Below are 24,519 nucleotides of genomic sequence, written 5' to 3'. Positions count from 1 at the left end.
TTCTATATTCAGCTGCGGATGATTCATACCTCCGGAGTCCATGCCATTGTGCTCACACAGCACTGGCTGTAGAATAACCCACAACATTTGCTCTGTAATAACTAGTTTTGCAGTGCCTTTTCCTTCAGCCATTGTCATGGATGGCTGTTGGGAATTGGCCAATGTTTATAGAGAAGGTCTGCCTTTCAAAGGTAATAAACGTATAGAAAAAAGTAGATGCTACTTTGTCCTATGGTCAAGTAAAGGTTGAGAAGACTTGACCGTAGGACAAAGTAGCATCTACTGTTGTTTTCTATATGTTGATTACCTTTGAAAGGACTTTTACAATTCTACTCTCCGTATAAATATCTAATAAATAATGTGTTTTATTTAGTTCTCCAAGGGTATGTTTGCTTTAAATCCTGATATTTCCAAACTCGGGAGAAGTAAAATTAGTTTGTGGTATCCTTGAGTGACTTTTAACATGCTTTTGGGATGTTGCATTTCTAAATGCCCAGTTGGTTCTTTTATAAATACTTAAAAGCTAGGTACTTGGACATTTTCACTTATGTTGTCTCTTTCCTGTACGAGACAAAATAAGTGAATATTCCATTTATGAGTTCAGCCTTTACTGAAATTGAGGAATAAAAAGTCTTAAAAATGTATACTTTGGAATTTATCTTGCAGTGTTTTAGAAAAGACATACAATCTTGACGTAGAAGCAATACATATGAAATTGCACTTTTGTGCTATGTAACTGTATTGACTATTCATCCCTTCAAGTCCATATTACACTTTAATAAAAAATAACTTGGTAGTTGAAGGGTTTCGTTTTCATAACAAACAAGAACTGAACTAAAATCTGAAAAGTGGAAACCTGTGACTTTTCACTGAATCCACACCTATTCCTGTGGCTTTACTGATTACCTCCTTTACTACAAAGTTATTTACATTGAGGAACGTTTTTGGAGTAAGTGGCTTTGTAAAACAAAAAATAGGTCTGGGAAATGGTTATACATAGGAGGCCACTAGGATATTTCAGAGAGCGCCTGGCAAAACAGATGTATCCACATGTATATACTTGTTTTTTAAAATGTGTGTGGTATATCCATCCATTTATACGTGGTTCAGATATTTTTGTATAAATGATTTTAAGTTAACATAAATCACAGTGATCGTGCTCTTTTGAGGCTGAACACTTACAAAGTCAAGCTCTCGACAATTAAATTTTTCAGCTGAATAATAGCCTTTATATTAAAATTTTTGCTTTCAAATATGCAATTTATACATTATTTTATCATAACGAACAATATGTTGGTAGCTTATATTATAGTGATCTGATATTTAGAAGAGGGTAGGTTAAAGTGACACTAGACACTAAAACCATTTTGGGTAGTTGAAGTGGTTATAGTCCCCTGGTGCCATCCCACATTGTGTTAAATCATCTTCAAACATTTTAACCCTGATGGATGGTTCCTGGTCCCCACTGGATGTATGGCTAAGGCAGAAATTATTTACTGCTTAATGAAATGCATACAAAGACGATGTTGGAATTTTATTGAAATTTCTACTAAGTCACATGATATTGGAAAGTAGGCGGAGCTACTTTTTGTCAAGCCCTCAGCCAGAGGGCTGAGGGGAAAAAAAGTGCTAATTCTATGGAGGGTCTTGTAGGATCTTTCATAGCTATCAGTGTTGTACTTTCGATCCTGTGTTAGAGTACAGCGCTGTAGTCAGCTGCTGGCAAATAATTGTCAGGAGCATGAGAGGAACTCATGGAAGAGGATAGTGGCACTCGCGGGTAATAGATTCAGATAGGTAAAAAATGCTACCCGCGGCCAACTCTGTGCAGGTGCATTCACTATCGGAGGTCTATACAAGCCCCCCTCTAGGTGACTGAGCCATTTTAAGCAAGATGTGTACGCATTTCACAATCTTTGATACCACCTCAGAATGCTTTGTGTGTCAGTACTCATAGTTTAACAGCCCTGCGGAATCTGATGGCACTTTATAAATACCAGTAATAAATAAAAAAATAAAACTGAACATTTTGAGATGTTGCAAGTAAGCAGGCAAGTCCCTTTCTGGCTGAAATCTGCAGTTTGAAATAAATTGTTTATAGAAGCTTGCTTGCCTTTTGACTAACTCAATATACAGGTTCTGTAACGTGTTGCCTACTTTTTTCCACCCACTTTTTTTCATGACCGCTACTCTATAAACAAATGGGTTGTCGACCTTGTGCAAATACATTGTCTGCAATCCCGGATGGCAAATTATGCAGTTACTACAGCATAAGGTGGGATATGGGATTATATAACAATGTTGCAAAAGCACAATTTACTCACTTTAATTTGGTCTGGATATTTCCAAAGACCTCGTTGTTGGTGATTTAGTTCCTCCAATCCACATAAACTTGGACAGTACAGATGCACTGCACTCAGAAAACCCATAATTCAATCCCATGAGGAAAAGAGATCCTTGTAGTGCAGATTTATTAAAAATAATGTTACATGGCATGCTCCACTAATATAAGTAACAGGGTCGTAATATTTGTACAAACAAAAATCCTTGCATTGGATAGAAAAGGGGGGACGGGAAATGGGAAGAAAAAACAAATAAAACGTGTTTCTCGTCTTCTCAGATGCTTTACCAACCTATTTTCTGAGTTTCTGATTAATCCAGTACTATGTTCATTCTCTGTAGTTTTACTCCCGGAAAACTTCCATTACTACCTATGTTTGGTTAACACCTGTGTCAACACCACCATTGTTTGCTATGCACTTTTAATGTTCTTGAATGGGCCTGAAAAGTATGTGTTTGTGTTTTACCTTGCTTGCAGATTGAACATGGTGTGTGTAGAATTTATCTGTATAAACTCCCTATTGCAACCCATACAAATGTTCCTGATTTGAGGCTGATTTATTCAAAACTTAAGTTACCGGTAAGTTCTAAGCCGTTTCCAAATTTGTTCAAAATTTTAGAACGAAGGCCTCTATTTAATATTGTTGGATAAGGTTTTAAAAGTATTTAAAGCGGCACTGTCATGCCGTACTTACCTTTCCCCAATCGATTCCTCTTCTCTCCCTCTCTCAGGATCTGTTCTTCTTTTCTTCCTATCTGCTATAGTTTTCTTTAAAACTTAAGAAAAAGTAGGGACTATTTCTCTTCTGGAGGTTTCCTACGCGGTGACCAGCGGAGGAGCAAAGTGTGCTTAGTTTCCGGTGGTCACAGCAATTTTCCCATGATCCTTAGCTTTCCTCCCTGTTCCCACGATGCTTCCTGTCACTTAGACAGAACGCCGGCAAAACTGGCGAATTGCGTTCTAACAGTTTCTCCATTCGTGTTAGAATGCAATTCAGGACTTTGTTCGGATCGAAATTTCATTCGAATGAATGAAACTCCGATCCTATTCATTGCTGTGGCTGGATCTTGCAGCCGCTTAGTCGATAACTCCCTAATTCCCACGGTATTAGGGAGCTATCTACTAAAAGGCTGAAAGACCTAAATTGGTCTTTCAGCCAAATTTACTAATACCAAGTAAAGATTACTTAGTATTAGTAAATAATATGCCCCTACTCGCTATACCGAGGGGCATGTCTAGTAAGCAGTGAGCAGCCTGTGGCTGCTCACTGTAAAAAAAAAAAAAAAAAAAAAACACACAAAAAACCCTATTGGCCCCACCCCTACTGTCCTGCCGCCACCCCTGCGCGATGGGGGTTATAAATCACAATGGGGGGACCTATTGTCCACCCCCCCCACCCCTGCACGGCGGTTGGGGCCCCTAAATAAGGATAAGGGGGGGACCTACTGTCCTCCCCCCGGCCCCCACCCCTGAGAGGTGGGTGGGGGCCCTATATAAGAATGGTGTGGGGGGGGACCTACTGTCCTCCCACCCCTGAGCGGTGGGTGGGGGCCCTGAAAAACAATAAGGCCCTAGTCACCCACCCTCCCACCCAAATAAAACTATCCCCTATCTACCCCCCTCACCCTAAAAATAGTGAGGGGGGAATAAAATAACTAACCTGTAAAGAAAAATTCAACTTACCATTTGACGTCTTCTTTTTTCTAAAATCTTCGTTTTTCAGCCCCAAAAAAGGGCAAAATAAAAAGCCATCATACCCGTCGAAGTTAAAAGAAAAGTCCCGACGAAAAAGAAAAAACCAGACGCTTAAAAAAATTAATCCATCTTCACCCATGGATGGCTCCGCGCAGACTGAGCTCTGCAGGACGGGGAAGGCTTATAAAGCCTTGCCCCGCCCTGCAACTAGGCTAAGAACACTCTGATTGGCTGGTTTAAGCCAATCAGAGTGCTCTTTGTCATTTTACACAGCGTGGGAAAATTCCAAAGAACTTTCCCACGCTGTGTAAAATGACACAGACCACTGTGATTGGATGAATTTCAAGCAGCAGGTCCCCCCCCCCCCTCATTATCATTATGGCCCCCACCCGCCGCGCATGGGTGGAGGCCGGATAGCAGGGATTTTATTTTACAGTGAGCAGCCACAGGCTGCTCACTGTTTAGTAGACATGCCCCTACTCGCGGTATAGCGAGTACGGGCATTGGGGAGAATTTATTCTCATTTATACTATTATGGGGGTCATATTGACCCCCATAGAGTGAGGCGGGTGACCTGGGGGGCTTATGAAGTGGTGGGGAGCACTGCTCCTTGCTGCTTCTGTCTTTACATATTTCAAGGAGGGAGCTGCGTGCCGGTAGCTCCCTCCTTGTAATAAACTGAACGAACACTGATACTCAGTGTTTGTTTGTTAGTCTGATTTTTCTATTCATTCATTCGTCTGTCTGAATGAATAGATGAAATTCAGGTGTTTCACTGGGCATGTGCGGGAATCTCAGTGCTATCTAGTGTGGGCAGATGACGTGTCTCACCTACCCACACAAAGATGGCGGCGCCCTGAATATAGATCGGGGCAGAAAATACAGATTAATAAATAGGTAATCTGGGGGGCTTAGGGGCATTTCGGGGTGACTAAGGGGTCAATTGGATGTAGTGGAAGCGGGAGGGGGGTTAAAAAACAAAACAAAACGGGATTCGGCATGACAGTGCCGCTTTAAAGGATCACTATAGTGTCAGGAAAACAAAGCTTTTTTCCTGACACTATATAGTGCCCTGAGGGTGCCCCCACCCTCAGGGCCCCCCTCCCGTGGCGCTGAAGGGGTGGGGGCACCCTCAGGGCACTATATAGTGTTAAAACCCCTTCAGCCATTTACCTTATTCCAGCGCCGGGCTCCCTCGGCGCTGGTGACCTCTCCTCCCCCGCTGACGTCAGTTCCTCCATCTGATGTCAGCGGAGCCGAATGCGCATGCGCGGCAAGTGCCGCGCGCGCATTCAAAATGCCCAAAGGAAAGCATTTCTCAATGCTTTCCTACGGACGCTCTGCGCAATGGATGCATAATGTGCCTCCAGCGTCGCAGATGTGCCTCTAGTGGCTGTCCGAAAGACGGCCACTAGAGCCTGGCTTAACCCCATATGTAAACATAGCAGTTTCTCTAAAACTGCTATGTTTGCATCTGAAGGGTTAAAACCTGAGGGACCTGGCACCCAGACCACTTCATTGAGCTGTGTGTATGTGTGTGTGTGTGTGTGTGTGTGTGTGTGTGTGTGTGTGTATATAATATATATATATATATATATATATATATATATATATATATATATATATATATATATATATATATATATTTATTTATTTATTTTTCTTTATATTCAATTATATTTTTGAGATTCTGATATGTTGAGAAGGAGGTTATTTTAAAGGTTTATTTAAAAAAAAAATATATGTATATGTATATATATATATAATTTATTTATTTGAAAAGCTTACCCAACAATCTTACTTTGAGATTTAAATTGACATGCCAGGCCACTGGACAGGAATGAAGATTAAAACACAGATGAAGATATTTACAACTAGTGGGGGCAAGGATGGACAAAGAGAGGGGTTGGGTAATGCAGACATCTGTTGTAGGGATTGATGGATATAATTTTTTTTTCCTGTCACATTTTGGCCAATTGACAATATTCTGTACATTTAAAGTATTGAAAAAGTAACACAACTAATATACAAATCTGGCATTAAGTGAACATGCTGGTAGAAATCACTCCTATCACTCTAAGGCAACCAGTGCATGCTGGGATCAGCGAGATCCAAGCCTGTACAGTGCTGTTACTGGCCGCAATCACACTCCTATTACTCCATCAGCCAGCCTAGTACATTTACAGTAGATTATAAACGGTCTCACCTCCCTGCCTTCAGCTGAACTCCACATGCGCGGTCTCACAGTAAAAGGTGGTATGTGATCACGTTGTGATGCTTCATTGAATGGTGGCTAGAGTTTTCTTATGCATAAGACAGTGTGTGGTGACTGGGAGAGTTGAGCAAGTTATCGATAAATTTCAATGCCAATACAGATTATTGGTAAAATACTTAATATTGGCTCTAATAATCGGTGGAACTGATATTCAGTCTATCTCTAGTATGTTATATACAATTGGCTTTTGACAACCAAAGTAACTATGTGTACATGAAGTATTGGTGAAATACATTAATTGAATATAACAACGAAAAACTGCAAGTACAAACAATTACTGTGTAAAGTCTGCTAGATGCAAAATCTAATCTTAGTCGTCTTTGTTCTAATTGGAATAGTGGAGGCAGGGGAATCTTGTGTGTTTTTTTTTTTTTTTTTTCACCTCTGATTAGGGTTGTCATTCTCCTCTTTCCCTCTTTATGTGTGACAGGGGTGAAGTAGCCATTCTAAGGAAGAGGTGAAGTGTGCATAGTCAATATAAAAAAATATGGTTTTGGAAGAAACTTTAAAGAAAAAGAAAAGCAACACTTAAAATGGCCCAGCTTGCATGGTTGTTTTAGTGCTTGCCAGGTTCTGCCCACATGCTGAGTCGCAGTGCCAGGATACAGTGGAATTTAACATTAGAGCACCACCTCTCTGTGCTGTCAGTCAGGATACCACGTGGCAGTGCAAATGGAGCAGTGAAGCTGTGTTTGCTATCCCAGCATGCACTGCCAAGGCAACCCTTTCTTTTGAAGACCATAGAAGCTGGTCAGGGAGACAAACTAATGGCACCAGGTAGTGTTTCTGTGTTGCTATTGGAGATCTGGTAACCTGGATTTCACCAGCTCTGCTTTTAGTGGCATCGTTTACTCCACAATGTCTGTAAGCTGACATGGACCAAGACTAGATTGACATTTGCTTTCCATATACATCTATCTGCATGTTTGGGTATAGACATTGTGTAAATCGCAGAGTTTGATTTCTTTGGTGTGACAGTTTGCTGAATCTTGCATGTTTTTCAGTATGTAGGACAAACTTGTGTGAGGGCTGTTTTTTTTTAGATGTGTTTTTTCACCATGGTCAGTAATGACTGAAGTGTTTGAGCCAGGAATGATTGTATTTGGGTTATGCCTCATTTTGTTTAACAGGGGGACATTATTTGGTTACATAGCAATCAGAGTGAATTTCTACTTTTTGTTTAACTAGCTCACTACAATTTTCCACATGAACGGTATACAAGTAATAGGTTAAGACTGGTTCATTTCCTCTGTTTCTTATCTTTGTGGTTTGTATGGACAGGACACTTCCCCCATTGAGAGGCTAATAAAAGTAAAAGAGGAACTCCTACGATTCTTTCATATGTAGCTCATATATAGAGTTAGTGTTTTATGAGGGGGAAAAAACCTTGAATGTAATACACAAATTTCAGTAATAATCAGTATAAAGGTAAATATTGTAACATTAAACATTGCAGAAAATGGTAAGGCCATTTCAGACATCCAAAAAATTAATCTGGAGTGCCATATTTTTGGGCGACTGGGCTATAACCTTTAATTTCCGGTACAGAAGAAAGTGACTGCTCTTAAAGGAACACTATAGCGTTAGGAATACGAAGTTGCCTTCATATGTCCCTCTCTCTGGATTTACATAGGTAGCTTTCCTATGGCTTCTTCAGTGCGACTTGCTTCTCCACCTGACTAGCAATAGAGGTAGACTTAAAGGAACACTATAGGGTCAGGAACACAAACATGTATTCCTGACCCCATAGTGCAAATCCCACTATTTAGGTGGCTTAACACCCTCCCCCCCCCCCCCATATACTCACCAGAACAAGTACATTAAGCTGTAGTTGTTCTGGTGACTATAGTGTCCCTTTAACTTGACAAACTTTATGGAATCGGCATTCTGGTATAAACTATATACCACCAGATAGCTGAAAATAAGGTAGCTGGTCAGAGTTCTGGGACTGGCCAGCTTTTACTTTTGTTTCAAATGTGTTCATGTAGACATGTCACTTATCCCCTCCTCCCCCATTAATCTCCTCAAAATACTTGAAAAGGAAGCTTTAAATTTACATTGAATCCAAAGCTGGGGCAAGTTCTTAGAGACTTTTCATGCCTGGTCCGTTGTCACGGCACTTCACTCATGCCTGCTTTGTGGTCCAATCATATTTTCCTCATAGAGAAACATTGTTGAAAGTTCTGCAACCCGCCAGTCAGCGTCTTCTGATATCCAATGCTTCTCTACCTGAAGCAGTGAATGCTACACCGCGCATGTGCATGGTGGGTGCATTCATGAGCGTCAAGGTGAGCCGAGTGACGCTACCATGCCGCTTACTTCAGAATAAAAAATATCTTTTTTATATAGGCGACATCTAGAATACAATTTGCAAATTTCCTTAAATCAAACTTTCCATACACTTGTTTGTGAATGACAGGTCTTTTTTACCTTAATGTTTTTGCTGCTCACTCAGCTGTTGCTATGGCCTATTCAGCTCATTGTTGGCGTTTTATTATACTAAAGATGGTATTGTGTTAAGGTTTGTCATTTACTCATTACATACCTTTTTACCCTTTAGGGTAGCATCAAAAATCTAAAACCAGCGAAAAGCTCCTTACTATGAAGAAGAAAGGGCTGTCCTGTGCATTGCTCTTTGTGAGATACAGTTTGCCTATTTTGGGAAAAATGTTCGCATGCTCCCAGAGCGCAATGTTTTCAACTGCCTGAAGCCTTCAGCACTGATTAGTTTTATTTGAAAGCTACACTCTGTGCTGCTCTGTAGTAATGTGCGTTGGTGGAACAATACTTCCACACTGCTGCTGCAAAGTACGTTTATTTATTTTTTACATTTACATTTTTTTTACTTTATTGGAATTGTGTTCTCTCTACACCCACCCAAAGGACACTAATAAACATAAATTTTGAACATGATGATGCAAAAGGGAATTTTGAATTGATATACAGACTGATTTATTTCCCTTGTTTTTTTAATTTTCTTCTTCTTTCTCCTCTACAGTAAGGGCTGTTAGGTATATATGTCAGTCTGCTCTTGATATGATGATTGGCCTGCCTACCTCTGAGGATTAATTTGAGAACACTTGATGGGATGTTAAGCGTGTATTGGTGAATTTGTTAATCTTTAGTACATGTTGATTAGAAAGGCTTTAAAGTACACTTGATATTGTTTGGCCGTGCTTGTCTTGCTCCAAAAAAAAGGAGGAAAAGCTTAGAATAATGTATTCCCCAATCTGCACAGGGTATTTAAATTGGTTATAGAAGAACAAAATCTAACCTAGTGTTCTGGGGGGAATGGGGGTAAGGTCCTCTAATGCTTTGTACGCCAATTTGGAGAGAGATCTCCCTTAACCAGACTGCACTCTGTATTGGGCTGCTCCCCACTAGACCATGGGAAAGCAAAATGATAGGTAGTCAACAGGAGTGCTTGCTTGCCTGGCAGTGTGCATCAGGGCAGTTGTGGGTTTCAAGGGGCTTAAAGAGGTCCGATGACGGCCCTGCCGTTACGCTAGTTTAAATTTCTTTAAGATATTCCTCTATCCTTTATCTTGCAGTACACAGATTGTATTCCCAACATGTCCTCAACCTTTTTTTTCCCCTACTTTTTAGGCTACTTCTACTAGTTCATATAAAAGATCTAACAAGATTAATGAATTGTACATCTAGCAGCGATTCTAATCTTCTATACATTTTACTTAAAGGAACACTATAGGGTTAGGAACACAAACATGTATTCCTGACTCTACAGTGTTAAAAACACAGTCTGCTCCCCCTCTCCCTCCCCTTCCCCCTAAATATAGCAAAATAGTACCCTTATTCCAGTCTGCTGCTGCTGGCTCTGCCCCTGATCTGCCTGCTTAGCGGACATCATCAGAAGTGATGATCTGAGCCAATCACAATGCTTCCCCATAGGAAAGCATTGGACTGGCTGAGACTGTCAAGGAGGCAGATCAGGGGCAGAGCCAAACACAGCCCTGGCCAATCAGCATCTCCTCAGGGAGATATATTGAATCAATGCATCTCTATGAGCAAAGTTCAGTGTCTCCATGTAGAGTGGGCAGCACTGCCACAGGAAGCACCATAGCAGCCATATGAGGAAAGGCAACTGGAGGTATCCATAGGCTGTAATGAAAACACTGCATTTTTTCCCTGAAAATACAGTGTTTAGTGCAAAAAGCCTGAAGGGACCGATTATACTCCCCAGAACAAATACAATAAGCTGTAGTTGTTCTGGTGACTATAGTGTCTCTTTAACTATACCCTATCCTTTCCTAGATGTAAACTCGTGTAAATAAACTTTGAGTAAGTGTTATTTCTACATTTTGATAGGCTATGTTTGCGGGGTGTTTTTGTTATAATTTTGAGCCAGAATTTGTCTCATGCTACGGATTATTCTAATAGGTGTTGTTGCAATGATCCCCCCAACCCCTCACCCACCCCTCCCCCCCTCACGTATACTGGAATCAATCATTGTTTAATGCCATTTTTGTAATGTCCGAAATGATTAAAATTTAGTGTTGCGTATGTAGGCATGTGATTTCTATATTTTCTAAGCTGTTATTGATTTTTGTGAACATGTACATATACGAAAGCGTGCAATTACATGCATCACAATCATTAGTTTAAACCTTTTTTTTTTTTTTTATCATTTGTTATGAAAATGTTGAATATTTTTCATTTTTAAATTTGCTCAGATATTTTAAACTTGTTCCGATTGTAGTGTGCCTGTTATTATGGTGGTAGTATCCATTGTGGGAACTGTCCCTTTAATGCAGGCATTACATCATTCTTGGAGAATCTCCTTGGAGTCTGTGACACTTGGTGTATATTTCTTAGTCTGAACTGGTAGTCTGAACTGGATACCTGAGAATACTGAGGGGGAAACCCTGTGCTGGAGTACATTAGAGAATCTTTGCAATTTTTTTTCACCCATAACTCATTTTAGTGATCTTGTGTAATGCTTGGAATTTGCAGTGTTTATTTTTCTTATAGTGCATATGGATGATTGCCATAACTATCCTTCGCATGCCAATTATTCACTCTGTTCATGGTACACTTTTAATGGAAAGAAAATGTAATATTTCCAGTTCATGCTTCCTCTTTCCTAATACAGGCCCACACCACTGAATTGCTCCTATTGCATCTTACTGTATAAGAAAACACTTTGGGATTTCCTTATTGAGAACACATTTGGCCAATGTGATCAATGTGGAATTAGTACGGTCATTCTATTGGTTTTTGTGACATTTGCTCCAATTTTTTAACACTGGTCCACTCTTTATAAATAACTCCCACATTTTTATTTATCAGTAAAGTAGTCTGTAGTATGTAATCAGAACATGTCTGATGTAATGGCTCCTTTAATTAAGTTTACTTTGGCTTTTACACATCTTGATGTCAAAATGGGGGAGGTGGGTGGTGAGATGGTACAGCTTGATTAAAATGTAAATCTGAGCGTTTTTTTTTTTTTTTGGCTTTTTTGACCTGAGAACTCTTAATACATTTTGCTATTTGTGATATTTTGGTTTATTTGAAGAGAAGCGGTCTATTTTACAGTATTTAAAGCAGCTCTGTCTCTTTGCAGGTGTTACTTTTATATTAATCCTTTTTTTTTGGTCACTGTATTTCTTTGTTTTGAAATTCCCCTTACTTTTTTTTTTTTACTAATACATAAGAAAAAGTAGGAACTACTTTTTCTTATGGGGGAATGTGATCTGTGGCAATGGGCACAACTTAAAGGACCACTAGTGCCAGGAAAACAAACTAGTTTTCCTGGCACTATAGTGTTAATAGGTCCCCAACCTCATGGGCCCCCCTCCTGCCGGGCTCTAGGGAGAGGAAGAGGTTAAACGCTTACCTCTCTTCAGCGCTGGGGACTCTCTTCCCTCTTCCGCCGAATGCGCATGCGTGCAAATCACAGTGGGAAGCGCCTCTAGCGGCTGTCAATGAGAGCCACTAGAGGCTGAATTAACCCTAATGTAAACATAGCAGTTTCTCTGAAACTTCTATGTTTACAGCAGGCAGTGTTAACCCTAGATGGACCTGGCACCCAGACCACTTCATTAAGCTGAAGTGGTCTGGGTGCCTATAGTGGTTCTGTTTTAGTTGCTAAGCTAATTTACTCATTCATCACACAATTTGTCCCTCAGAAAGCAAACTGCACAATTCATGGACAGAAAACCAAAACCAAATGGAGGCACTTAGTTATTTAGCCAAGGAGTTTTGGGCTGAGAGAGAACTTTGCCTTGACAAAGTTTATACCTGGGGTGGGGAGGGGGGAGATTGAGACAGAGGTAGACCAGTGTTTTTATGAAAAGGGAAAAAAAAAGCTGCAAGGAGCATAAGGAAAATAAATAAATCTGCCATTGTAAGTTTAAAGGGACACTATAGTCACCAGAACAACTACAGCTTATTGAATTTGTTCTGGTGAGTAGAATCATTACCTTTAGGCTTTTTGCTGTAAACACTGTCTTTTCAGAGAAAATGCAATGTTTACATTACAGCCTAGTGATAACTTTACTGGCCATTCATCAGACAGCTGTTAGAGATCCTTCCTGGGTCATGGCTGCCTAAAATGCATCCAAACTTTCAGTGTCTCCTCCCTCTGCATGCAGACACTGAACTTTCCTCATAGATTCATTCATTCATTCAATTCATCTCTCTGAGGAGTTGCTAATTGGCCAGGGCTGTGTTTGAGTCGTGATGGCTCTGCCCCTGATGGGAAAACATTGTAATTGGATCAGGCTACCACTTCTGATGATGTCAGCAGACTGCTTGTTTTTTTTTTTTTGGCAAACAGCAGGCAGAGTTACAGCTTCTGGCTTGAATACAGTAAGATTTTGCTATATTTATGGAGGCATGGGGGGCTAGAAGGTGGTTTTAACACTATAGGGTCAGGAATACATGTTTGTGTTCCTGACCCTATAGTGATCCTTTAAAGCCTTGCTTTACTGTAGGTGTAGTAACATTTAATTCTGTATATTTGAAACAAACCAATGGAAACAACGTTCAAAATCAAATTTGATTGTCCTACTACTAATGCCTAAAACGAATGTATTTTACATAGATAGATCTTCTATATGTCAATATACTTGCTCACTGGCTCCTAAGATCTAGAAAAAAAATCCTTAAAGGACCAGTTTGGACGCCATAAGAATTCCAACGAAATAAAGTTGTTCTGGTGCCACAAGGCGTCCCTGGTGCTAGCTCTTAAAGACGTTCAACTTTTTGAGGAAGTTTGTTCCAGTCCGGGATCACTCTACCTCCCCATCCTCCCCAACCTTTGCTTCTGCTTTCAGAAGGGGAAAAGGGTGCATATTGTAGATGAATAAGGAACTACTGATTGGCTGAGCAATTTCAAAAAGTGGAAGGCCGGGGGGTGATGCAATTCAGCGCGACCTCCTGGCATCGTAACTATTTAATTTCAATTCCAAATTTTTTATGGTGCTCAAACTGGTCCTTTGATGTCAATCTGGATAATGAATTGTATAGAAATATTTCAATCTCAGCACATTTCTTTTGAGTTTAAAATTCTACATTTGCAGATAGGACCTCCTTTTTAAGAATTGATTTAATACTAATCTAGTTGTAAAACACCAACTGTTACATTATATTAAAAACATTATTTATGCATGGTGCTGTTCACTAGACCATTTTGTAAGTGCCTTTACCATGTACCATTTACACATCAAAAACACTATTTACCTGTAATTTAGTTTTGTGTGACCACGGGACTAAAATAGTTAGAGAATTCCTGTATATTTGTCTGCGTGTATTTATAAACATAGGTGGTGTTAATGTGGTTATTTCTAAACATGAATCCCGGTCCATGTTGAAGAGATTCACCTGTTTCAGCTCCTAAGTTTAATATTGAACTGGTGAGCGCAGTAACATGTAACCCAAAATGTAGGCATGTTCCCGATGTGTTTTTTTTTTTTTTGCCTTAAGCTCTGTGTTCTTCTGTGGATATTTTGAACCTCTGACATTTTGCTGTCATCTTTAGAGGTGTTTGATACCTGACAGTAAATCCTTAGGGGTTTGTTGCCACAGTAACTGCTAATGATAGTCTGAATCAGTGTAGAAATCCCATTCTGGCTATTGGAAGGAGTCAACTAATCCAGTAGACCTATCAGACCATATTCAAACACTGCTAAAGACACAGTAATTGTATTCTGTATGACACTGCACATGCACTGAACTATATAACTGTTTTGATCAGTGTTAATAAGATGTAAGTCGTACTGTTAACTGATGCAACCTATGCCTGGGCCTCTACTGCTTTTGGGTGCAGCCTGCCTGTTAACTGACACAGTCTCAAGGAAGCAAGCGACATTTAAACAATAATTTCATATGAACATGGCCATCTTTGCCTTTTTTTTTTTTTTTTTTACACCCCTGAAGATAAACATCCCATCAGACATTACTTGTGTGGGCTGATGAGAACAGGCATTGTTATTGTGTTGTTTGATTTCATTGTACACGTTTAAGAATATCAATGAAAGATCTTGTAGTATTGTGTAATTTACCTTAGACTTCAATCTTGTACTCTTGCAAATTTGTAACAACAATGCAGGCTATGACTTGATGGCTATGGCCAAAATGGATTTGTTGAGGTCAAAGAATTTAAACCAAGCATTTTCCCCCTCTCTCCTGTCTATCTCCACCTTGCAAGCAGATATGTCACTTATTTAAAAAATAAAACACTGTACCACGTCAGCCCCTTTAAAGAGCATGTATGTGTACATTCAGTTTTTCTAGATAATTTGTTAAAGGGACACTATAGTCACCTGAACAACTGTAGCTTAATGAAGCAGTTTTGGTGTATAGAACATGCCCCTGCAGCCTCACTGCTCAATCATCTGCCATTTAGGAGTTAAATCCCTTTGTTTATGAACCCTAGTCACACCTCCCTGCATGTGACTTGCACTGCCTTCCATAAACACTTCCTGTAAAGAGAGCCCTATTTAGACTTTCTTTATTGCAAGTTCTGTTTAATTAAGATTTTCTTATCCCCTGCTATGTTAATAGCTTGCTAGACCCTGCAATAGCGTATGTGATTCAAGTTCAATTTAGAGATTGAGATACAATTATTTAAGGTAAATTACATCTGTTTGAAAGTGAAACCATTTTTTTCCCCCATGCAGGCTCTGTCAATCATAGCCAGGGGAGGTGTGGCTAGGGCTGCATAAACAGAAACAAAGTGATTTAATTCCTAAATGACAGTGAATTGAGCAGTGAAATTGCAGGGGAATGATCTATACACTAAAACTGCTTTATTTAGCTAAAGTAATTTAGGTGACTATAGTGTTCCTCTAACTTCAGATGTAGTAAAGCAGCAGCAAGCAAGTGAAACGATATTCCTCTTTCCAAGAAATATCTTTGTAGATTGAATGCTTCCTTTGTTTTGGTAAAATTCTGTGTCGGGGAAAACAAGCCAAAACATTTCTTTAAGTCTATGCGCTGTCTAAATGTACTTTTTCATAGTCTGGCTTAGGTGCTGCTTCTAAAATCTGTTTATAAAGCGCTTCGTGTAGACTGGATTTTGTAGCCAACCTTGGAAGTTGCTGTGTATGTGCAATCCCCTTGGCCTTTTGCACACATCTGAAAAATGATACTCTGAGGGGAATCCTTTAGCATAAGAGGATCAATCTTGTCAACTGTGTTGAGACACTGTCTGCATGAACATCTGTTAACTTACTTAAACAGAAGCAAAACAGCTTTTGGTGCAGATTGTACATAGTGCCAAGGCGCAGGACTTGCAGTGAATGAACTGGCACTGAAAGAGTGTGTGCCGGTGCTCATCCTGAATTGTAGTTCCAGTGAAGGCTTTGTGCTTTTAACAGACCATTTATCAGTTGGGTTAGCTCCTTCTAAAGTCACTTGTGATCATGTAGTGTGACACTTTGGGGGAGGTTTATCAAAGTGTCACTGACACTTTGATGTCTAAATTTACAATATCTTTTTGCTTCTTTTGCCCCCTAACCACCATTTTTGAGATGACAACATTTTTCTGGCAACTGATTTATCAGTCTTAACACCACTTTATGTGACAGAAAGGTGTTATGTTTTGATTTTCTTTTTACTGACACTCTAAATGTGACACTTTTTTTTTTCTGGCAACATTTTACTATGCAGAAAATCGTCACTTTTTAGAACACTACTCAATTTTCAGAACAATTTGATAAATGTCCCCTTTAAGTTTGTTTAGTATTGGTTACACAAATGCAAAATAAGCACACAGGCAGCATAGTTATTAAAACTGTTAAAATGTCATGGAACGGCCTAACTTGTTGATATGAATGTAAGCTCGTTGAGCAGGGCCCTCCACCCCCTCTGTTCCTGTGCGTCCAGTTGTCTGGTTACAATTACATGTGTTAGTCCACCCATTGTACAGTGCTACGGAATCTGGTGCTATATAAATAATATGAGAGGGGCTCCCCTCTGTCAGCAGGGGCCATTTTTAGTTACCCAGACTGACCGATGAGTTGTATGCTGATCTCAAAGTGAGCGCTACATACAGCCCCTTAAATGGATTTTTAAATGCCCATTGGCTGCAATGTAGTGCAAACATGATTCTTTCAGCGTGGCACCATGTCGAGTGTGATCGGTGCTGGGCTTTACAGTATAATCAACATGCCTTAGTTTCAGCATTACAGGGATAGCCCTGTAATGTTGAAAACAGCAACTAGAGGGCAGTCCCAGACCACTCCCTACTGTTTTAACTATTATACTGATCAGTACTGGTATTAGCAGAGGGTTTTCTTGGTGTTGGATTAGTTGTAAGGTTAGGGGTTGTGCATGGTTGGTGTAATCTAAGGGTTAATGCTGGGTATGGGGTAGGTATAGTATTAATGTTACAGGTAAGGGCAGTTCTATAGTTGGCAGTAGGGTTGATTTGGGTTAGTGTTGCCTACCAAAATTTGTATTTACTTGGACGTAGCCATTTAACAATTAGGAATAATACATTCAATGGACACTCCACTGCCCTTATATAAACAGTTTAGTAGATATACCCCCAATATATCTGCACCACACTGCTGATTTTAATTATGCATCAATTGGGAGTATATATAAAAAGAGCTTGCAAAAGCTGCAGAGCTCTTGTCTGCTGACCTTTTCTAACCCAATTCAGACTTTCTGTTGCTGTCCAATCACAACTTCCCAATGCAGCTCAATGAGAAGTCTTTGCAAGGCAGATGCTCTGGTCAATTGCGGTCTCTTGAGTTTAGCTCCACTGAGCTAACCAAACCTGGAAGTAACTGGACCGGTTGTCTGACAGCCAAGGGGTGCAAAGCAAGTTTAATGTATACAAGTATGTGCCCTTTTTGTAAAATGAAAAAAGGATACACTCTTAACACATCATGCATTTCAACAAGCTAAAATACTCGATGCGTCTGGGATGTGCCTTTAATCTATTTCGAGCTATTTTTTATTTAGTTGCACTGAATGTGTAAAATCTGGCAAATATTTGTAGTCCTTTACCCCTGCCTCTCTTATCTATACATAATGCTGTGTTTGGTACACATATCAGCTATTAAAATTTTAATTTCTGTCCATTAAAAATGATATATAATATGGGTGCACTTGAAAGAAAACCATTAAATTACATTGGAACAAACCGTGTAAATTCTAGGTTGTGTTTTTGGTTCAGGACTTGGACCATTGCCTCTGTCCTTAAGGGGTTAATTCTGTTTGGTTGTTATGAAATGCTGGTATACTGCAAATCCAAGATATTTGGGTGTACTTAGTGATGTAATTATTCATTTATAGTTTTGTTTAAACTGAGATTTAAGAAAGGCTTACCATTCTTGCGAGCCATTAGCCCCTTGAACAGGTTTTCCTAAAATAATACTTCTCTCAAACACTATTCTGGATTGTGTTTGTGTGTATATACTCGAATATAAGCCAAGGCACCTAATTTTACCTTAAAAAAACTGGGAAAACTTTTTGACTCGAGTATAAGCCTAGGGTGGGAAATGCAGAAGCTACTGGTATCAAAATGCAATGCAAAGCTTCAGATTATCCTATGACTTATGGGAGTTAGTCACATTGCAGACTTTTGCATTACAGACAGAATTTGCTGATTTTTTTTCTCACACCCCCACCTCCTCCGTGGTCCTTTCCCCCTTCTCCCCCACCTCCTCAATGGTCCTTTTCCCCTTCTCCCCCACCTCCTCAGAGGTCCTTTTCCCCTTCTCCCCCCACCTCCTCAGTGGTCCTTTTCCCCTTCTCCCCCACCTCCTCAGTGGTCCTTTTCCCCTTCTCCCCCACCTCCTCAGTGGTCCTTTTCCCCTTCTCCCCCACCTCCTCAGTGGTCCTTTTCCCCTTCTCCCCCACCTCCTCAGTGGTCCTTTTTCCCCTTCTCCCCCACCTCCTTAGTTGTCCTTTTTCTCCTTCTCCCCCACCTCCTTAGTTGTCCTTTTTCTCCTTCTCCCCCACCTCCTCAGTGGTCCTTTTTCCCCTTCTCCCCCACCTCCTTAGTTGTCCTTTTTCCCCTTCTCCCCCACCCCCTTAGTTGTCCTTTTTCTCCTTCTCCCCCACCTCCTCAGTGGTCCTTTTTCCCCTTCTCCCCCACCTCCTTAGTTGTCCTTTTTCTCCTTCTCCCCCACCTCCTTAGTTGTCCTTTTTCCCCTTCTCCCCCACCTCCTTAGTTGTCCTTTTTCTCCTTCTCCCCCACCTCCTTAGTTGTCCTTTTCCCCCACCTCCTTAGTTGTCCTTTTCCCCCTTCTCCCCCACCTCCTTAGTTGTCCTTTTCCCCCTTCTCCCCCACCTCCTTAGTGGTCCTTTTTCCCCTTCTCCCCCACCTCCTTAGTGGTCCTTTTTCCCCTTCTCCCCCACCTCCTTAGTGGTCCTTTCCCCCCTCACCACCTTAGTGGTCCTTTTCCCCCCTCACCACCTTAGTGGTCCTTTTCCCCCCTCACCACCTTAGTGGTCCTTTTCCCCCCTCACCACCTTAGTGGTCCTTTTCCCCCCTCACCACCTTAGTGGTCCTTTTCCCCCCCTCACCACCTTAGTGGTCCTTTTCCCCCCTCACCACCTTAGTGGTCCTTTCCCCCCCCCCCTCACCACCTTAGTGGTCCTTTCCCCCCCCCCTCACCACCTTAGTGGTCCTTTCCCCCCCCCTCACCACCTTAGTGGTCCTTTCCCCCCCCCTCACCACCTTAGTGGTCCTTTCCCCCCCCCTCACCACCTTAGTGGTCCTTTCCCCCCCCCTCACCACCTTAGTGGTCCTTTCCCCCCCCCTCACCACCTTAGTGGTCCTTTCCCCCCCCCTCACCACCTTAGTGGTCCTTTCCCCCCCCCCTCACCACCTTAGTGGTCCTTTCCCCCCCCCTCTCCACCTTAGTGGTCCTTTCCCCCCCCTCACCACCTTAGTGGTCCTTTCCCCCCCCCCCTCACCACCTTAGTGGTCCTTTCCCCCCCCCCCTCACCACCTTAGTGGTCCTTTCCCCCCCCCCCCCTCACCACCTTAGTGGTCCTTTCCCCCCCCCTCACCACCTTAGTGGTCCTTTCCCCCCCCCCCTCACCACCTCAGTGGTCCTTTCCCCCCCCCTCACCACCTCAGTGGTCCTCCCCCCCCCCCTCACCACCTTAGTGGTCCTCCCCCCTCACCACCTTAGTGGTCCTTCCCCCCCCCCTCACCACCTTAGTGGTCCTTTCCCCCCCCCCCTAACCACCTTAGTGGTCCTTTCCCCCCCCCCTCACCACCTTAGTGGTCCTTCCCCCCCCCCCCACCACCTTAGTGGTCCTTTCCCCCCCCCCCTCACCACCTTAGTGGTCCTTTCCCCCCCCTCACCACCTTAGTGGTCCTTTCCCCCCCCCCCACCTTAGTGGTCCTTTCCCCCCCCCCCCACCTTAGTGGTCCTTTCCCCCCCCCCACCTTAGTGGTCCTTTCCCCCCCCCCTCACCACCTTAGTGGTCCTTCCCCCCCCCCCTCACCACCTTAGTGGTCCTTTCCTCCCCCCCCTCTCCACCTTAGTGGTCCTTTCCCCCCCCTCTCCACCTTAGTGGTCCTTTCCCCCCCCCTCACCACCTCAGTCGTCCTTTTCAACCCCCCCACACTACCTCAGTGGTCCTTTCCCCCCCCCCTCACCACCTTAGTGGTCCTTTCCCCCCCCTCACCACCTTAGTGGTCCTTTCCCCCCCCTCACCACCTTAGTGGTCCTTTCCCCCCCCCCTCACCACCTCAGTGGTCCTTTTCCCCCCCCCTCACCACCTCAGTGGTCCTTTCCCCCCGCCCCCCTCACCACCTCAGTGGTCCTTTTCCCCCCCCCCCCTCACCACCTCAGTGGTCCTTTCCCCCCCCCCCCTCACCACCTCAGTGGTCCTTTCCCCCCCCCCCCACCTCACCACCTCAGTGGTCCTTTCCCCCCCCCCCCTTGGTCCTACCTATGTAGTTTTGCCGGGCGGCACGGACCGCAGTACAGGAACTTCTGTTTCCTGTACCCGGACGGTGGCGGACTATAGGGAAGCGCTCACTGAGTGAGCACTTGCTGTCATTCCGCCGGGTAGAGGAAACAGAAGTTCCTGTCCGCGCCGCCTGGCCACGCTACATTGAGTGATTGGCAGGAGGAAGCGCTGTGTTTTCTAATGTGTCATATTTTCTGATCTAACTGGTTCTTAATTTTGTCTTTGACATCTTGTTTTTTTTGATGATCACCGTAGAGAAATGGTAGATTAAATGGTGGTTCGTTTGGGGGATGCTGTTGAAAATTAAACATTTATGCAATTGTTTAATAGATATGTTTTAGAAAGTGGTTTATGTATTCATTTTGCATTTGATATACAATCAATATAATGTCCTGACAATTTTATTTTTTTTCATTCCAGGGCAATGAGGCAAGCTATCCGTTGGAAATGTGCTCACATTGTAAGTAGCCAGTACACTGGATACATTATGCTGACCAGCAAAATGTTTTGTCTTTTCTGAATGTTATAAATGTGTCACTCCGCTCTACAACTCTAATGTATTATTAAATTAGTTACGGTAATATCCTGGTGTAATGCTTTTTAAACAAGCCTTATTTCTTATTTGTACCCACATTTTGATATTCTTTCCCTCCTTAAATAAAAAAACTAGACCCACATTTCCAGCAAACTATTAAATGGTATCCCTCTTCTTTAGATAATTGGACAACAGTCAACAGGATCCCTATTGGTTTCCTGGATTTCCTGGTTTCTGCGTAGGCTGAAAGGACTGCACAGTCATGTCATGTCTACAAATGCTCGCAGTTTAGGGAATAAGATCCATGAACTTGTGGCAATAATGGCAACTGATAGTGTAGATTTAGTCGCTGTTACTGAGACATGGTATAATGAGAAAAATGACTGGGACATAGCAATACCAGGGTACTCTTTATATAGAAAAGACAGGGAAGGCAAGAAAGGGGGAGGGGTGGCCCTGTATGTAAAGAATAGCATAAAATCTAGCCTAATAAAGGTTAGTGAGGCGAACATAGAGTCAGTTTGGGCTACGTTAGAATTTGGTAATCACACAGTAACTCGTGTAGGTGTGATTTATAGGCCCCCAGGACAAATTGAAGAGTTAGATAATCTACTAGTTGAAGAAATAGCTAAAATGACAATGAAGGGGGAAGTTATCATCATGGGTGACTTTAATCTTCCTGATATAAATTGGAAAACAAAAATAGCTACTTGTGCCAGGAGCACACATATTCTAAACTCCCTACTGGGATTGTCTCTAAAACAAGTCGTTGAGGAGCCAACTCGTAAAGAGGCCATACTAGATTTAGTGTTAACAAATGGAGATTTGGTATCAGATATTACTGTAGGTGAAAGTTTAGGATCCAGTGATCATCAGTCAGTGTGGTTTAATATAAGAACAGTGACTGAGTCACACCACACAAAAACAAAAGTTTTAGACTTTAGAAAAACAGACTTTTCCAAAATTAGAATATGTGTAAAGGAGTCATTATCAGACTGGAGCAATTTAAATGGAGTCCAAAAGAAATGGGATTATTTAAAAGTTGCACTACTGAAGGCAACAGAAAATTGCATTAGGCTTGTCAGTAAAAGCAAAAAATTCAAGAAACCACTGTGGTACTCCACAGATGTAGCCAAAATAGTAAAAAACAAAAAGTTAGCATTTAGTAATTATAAAAAAAACCAGAGTGAGGAAGACAGAATGACCTATAAGATTAGGCAGAAAGAGGCTAAGCAAGTTATAAGAGCTTCCAAATCACACACAGAAGAGAAAATAGCACAGTCAGTAAAAAAGGGGGACAAAACCTTTTTTAGATACATAAATGAGAAAAGAAAAGTAAAACAAGGATTAGTTAGATTAAAAACAAAAGAAGGAAGGTATGTAGATGAGGATAAAGGTCTAGCTGACTGCCTCAATGAATATTTTTGTTCGGTATTTACAGATGAAAATGAAGGAAAGGGACCTCAGTTAAGAAAAAGGATAAATGAGTCATTTATTACATGTGAGTTTACAGAGGAAGAGGTTCTATTTCAACTGTCAAAAGTAAAGACAAATAAGTCAATGGGACCTGATGGAATACACCCAAAGCTATTAAAAGAGCTTAGTGGTGTACTAGCAAAACCATTAACAGATTTATTTAACCAATGATAAAACCCAGAAGATTGGAAGTTAGCGAATGTTGTGCCCATTCACAAGAAAGGTAATAGGGAGGAGTCGGGCAACTATAGGCCAGTAAGCCTAACTTCAGTAGTGGGGAAAGTGATGGAAACCATGTTAAAGGATAGGATTGTTGAACATCTAAAAACACACGGATTTCAAGATCAGAGACAACATGGGTTTACTTCAGGGAGATCATGCCAAACTAATCTTATTGATTTTTTTGATTGGGTAACTAAAATTATAGATCAGGGTGGTGCAGTAGACATTGCTTACCTCGATTTCAGTAAGGCTTTTGACACTGTTGCACATAGAAGGCTTATCAACAAACTACAATCTTTGAGTTTGGATTCCAATATTGTTGAATGGGTAAGGCAGTGGCTGAGTGACAGGCAACAGAGGGTTGTAGTCAATGGAGTATATTCGAAGCTTGGGCTTGTCACCAGTGGGGTACCTCAGGGATCTGTACTTGGACCCATTCTCTTTAATATTTTTATTAGTGATATTGCAGAAGGTCTTGATGGTAAGGTGTGTCTTTTTGCGGATGATACTAAGATATGTAACAGGGTTGATGTTCCAGGAGGGATAAGCCAAATGGAAAATGATTTAGGTAGACTAGAAAAATGGTCAGAGTTGTGGCAACTGACATTTAATGTGGATAAGTGCAAAATAATGCATCTTGGACGTAAAAACCCAAGGGCAGAGTACAGAATATTTGATAGAGTCCTAACCTCAACATCTGAGGAAAGGGATTTAGGGGTGATTATTTCTGATGACTTAAAGGTAGGCAGACAATGTAATAGAGCAGCAGGAAATGCTAGCAGAATGCTTGGTTGTATAGGGAGAGGTATTAGCAGTAGAAAGAGGGAAGTGCTCATGCCATTGTACAGAACACTGGTGAGACCTCACTTGGAGTACTGTACACAGTACTGGAGACCCTATCTTCAGAAGGATATTGATAACTTAGAGAGAGTTCAAAGAAGGGCTACTAAACTGGTTCATGGATTGCAGGATAAAACTTACCAGGAAAGGTTAAAGGATCTTAACATGTATAGCTTGGAGGAAAGACGAGACAGGGGGGATATGATAGAAACATTTAAATACATAAAGGGAATCAACACAGTAAAGGAGGAGACTATATTTAAAAGAAGAAAAACTACCACAACAAGAGGACATAGTCTTAAATTAGAGGGACAAAGGTTTAAAAATAATATCAGGAAGTATTACTTTACTGAGAGGGTAGTGGATGCATGGAATAGCCTTCCAGCTGAAGTGGTAGAGGTTAACACAGTAAAGGAGTTTAAGCATGCGTGGGATAGGCATAAGGCTATCCTAACTATAAGATAAGGCCAGGGACTAATGAAAGTATTTAGATAACTGGGCAGACTAGATGGGCCGAATGGTTCTTATCTGCCGTCACATTCTATGTTTCTATGTTTCTATGTTGTTACACCTTTGTAACCATTTAGGCTGGTGCTTCGGTTGGCTAATGGGCTAAGAGTTGGCTTATTTCTTCCACCACTATACCTTTCTTGGGTATATGTAATGAATACCAGAAAAGTTGCATTCATCCCAATGCTGCAAACATGTTGGATGGCACTCCAACTAAGC

The 24,519-nt window shown here is 41.6% G+C and overlaps 2 protein-coding genes across 2 annotated transcripts in view; both read left to right on the top strand.

Moving 5' to 3' along the window:
* Positions 1-24,519, top strand: part of DNAAF10 (dynein axonemal assembly factor 10) — an 86,123-nt gene that overhangs the window by 9,528 nt on the left and 52,076 nt on the right. The gene's annotated exons all lie outside the window — the stretch shown is intronic.
* PPP3R1 (protein phosphatase 3 regulatory subunit B, alpha) overlaps positions 1-24,519 on the top strand; it is a 57,171-nt gene that overhangs the window by 10,619 nt on the left and 22,033 nt on the right. Inside the window, exon 2 of the mRNA XM_063443791.1 lies at positions 21,138-21,177. Within this exon, the coding sequence (XP_063299861.1) occupies positions 21,138-21,177 (40 nt within the window). The remainder of the gene's footprint in view (positions 1-21,137; positions 21,178-24,519) is intronic.

Source organism: Pelobates fuscus, chromosome 2, assembly GCF_036172605.1.
Source record: "Pelobates fuscus isolate aPelFus1 chromosome 2, aPelFus1.pri, whole genome shotgun sequence".
In the NCBI taxonomy this organism is placed as follows: domain Eukaryota; kingdom Metazoa; phylum Chordata; class Amphibia; order Anura; family Pelobatidae; genus Pelobates; species Pelobates fuscus.
The sequence above is the reverse complement of the archived record's forward strand: the minus strand, read 5'-3'. Positions and strand labels throughout refer to the sequence as shown.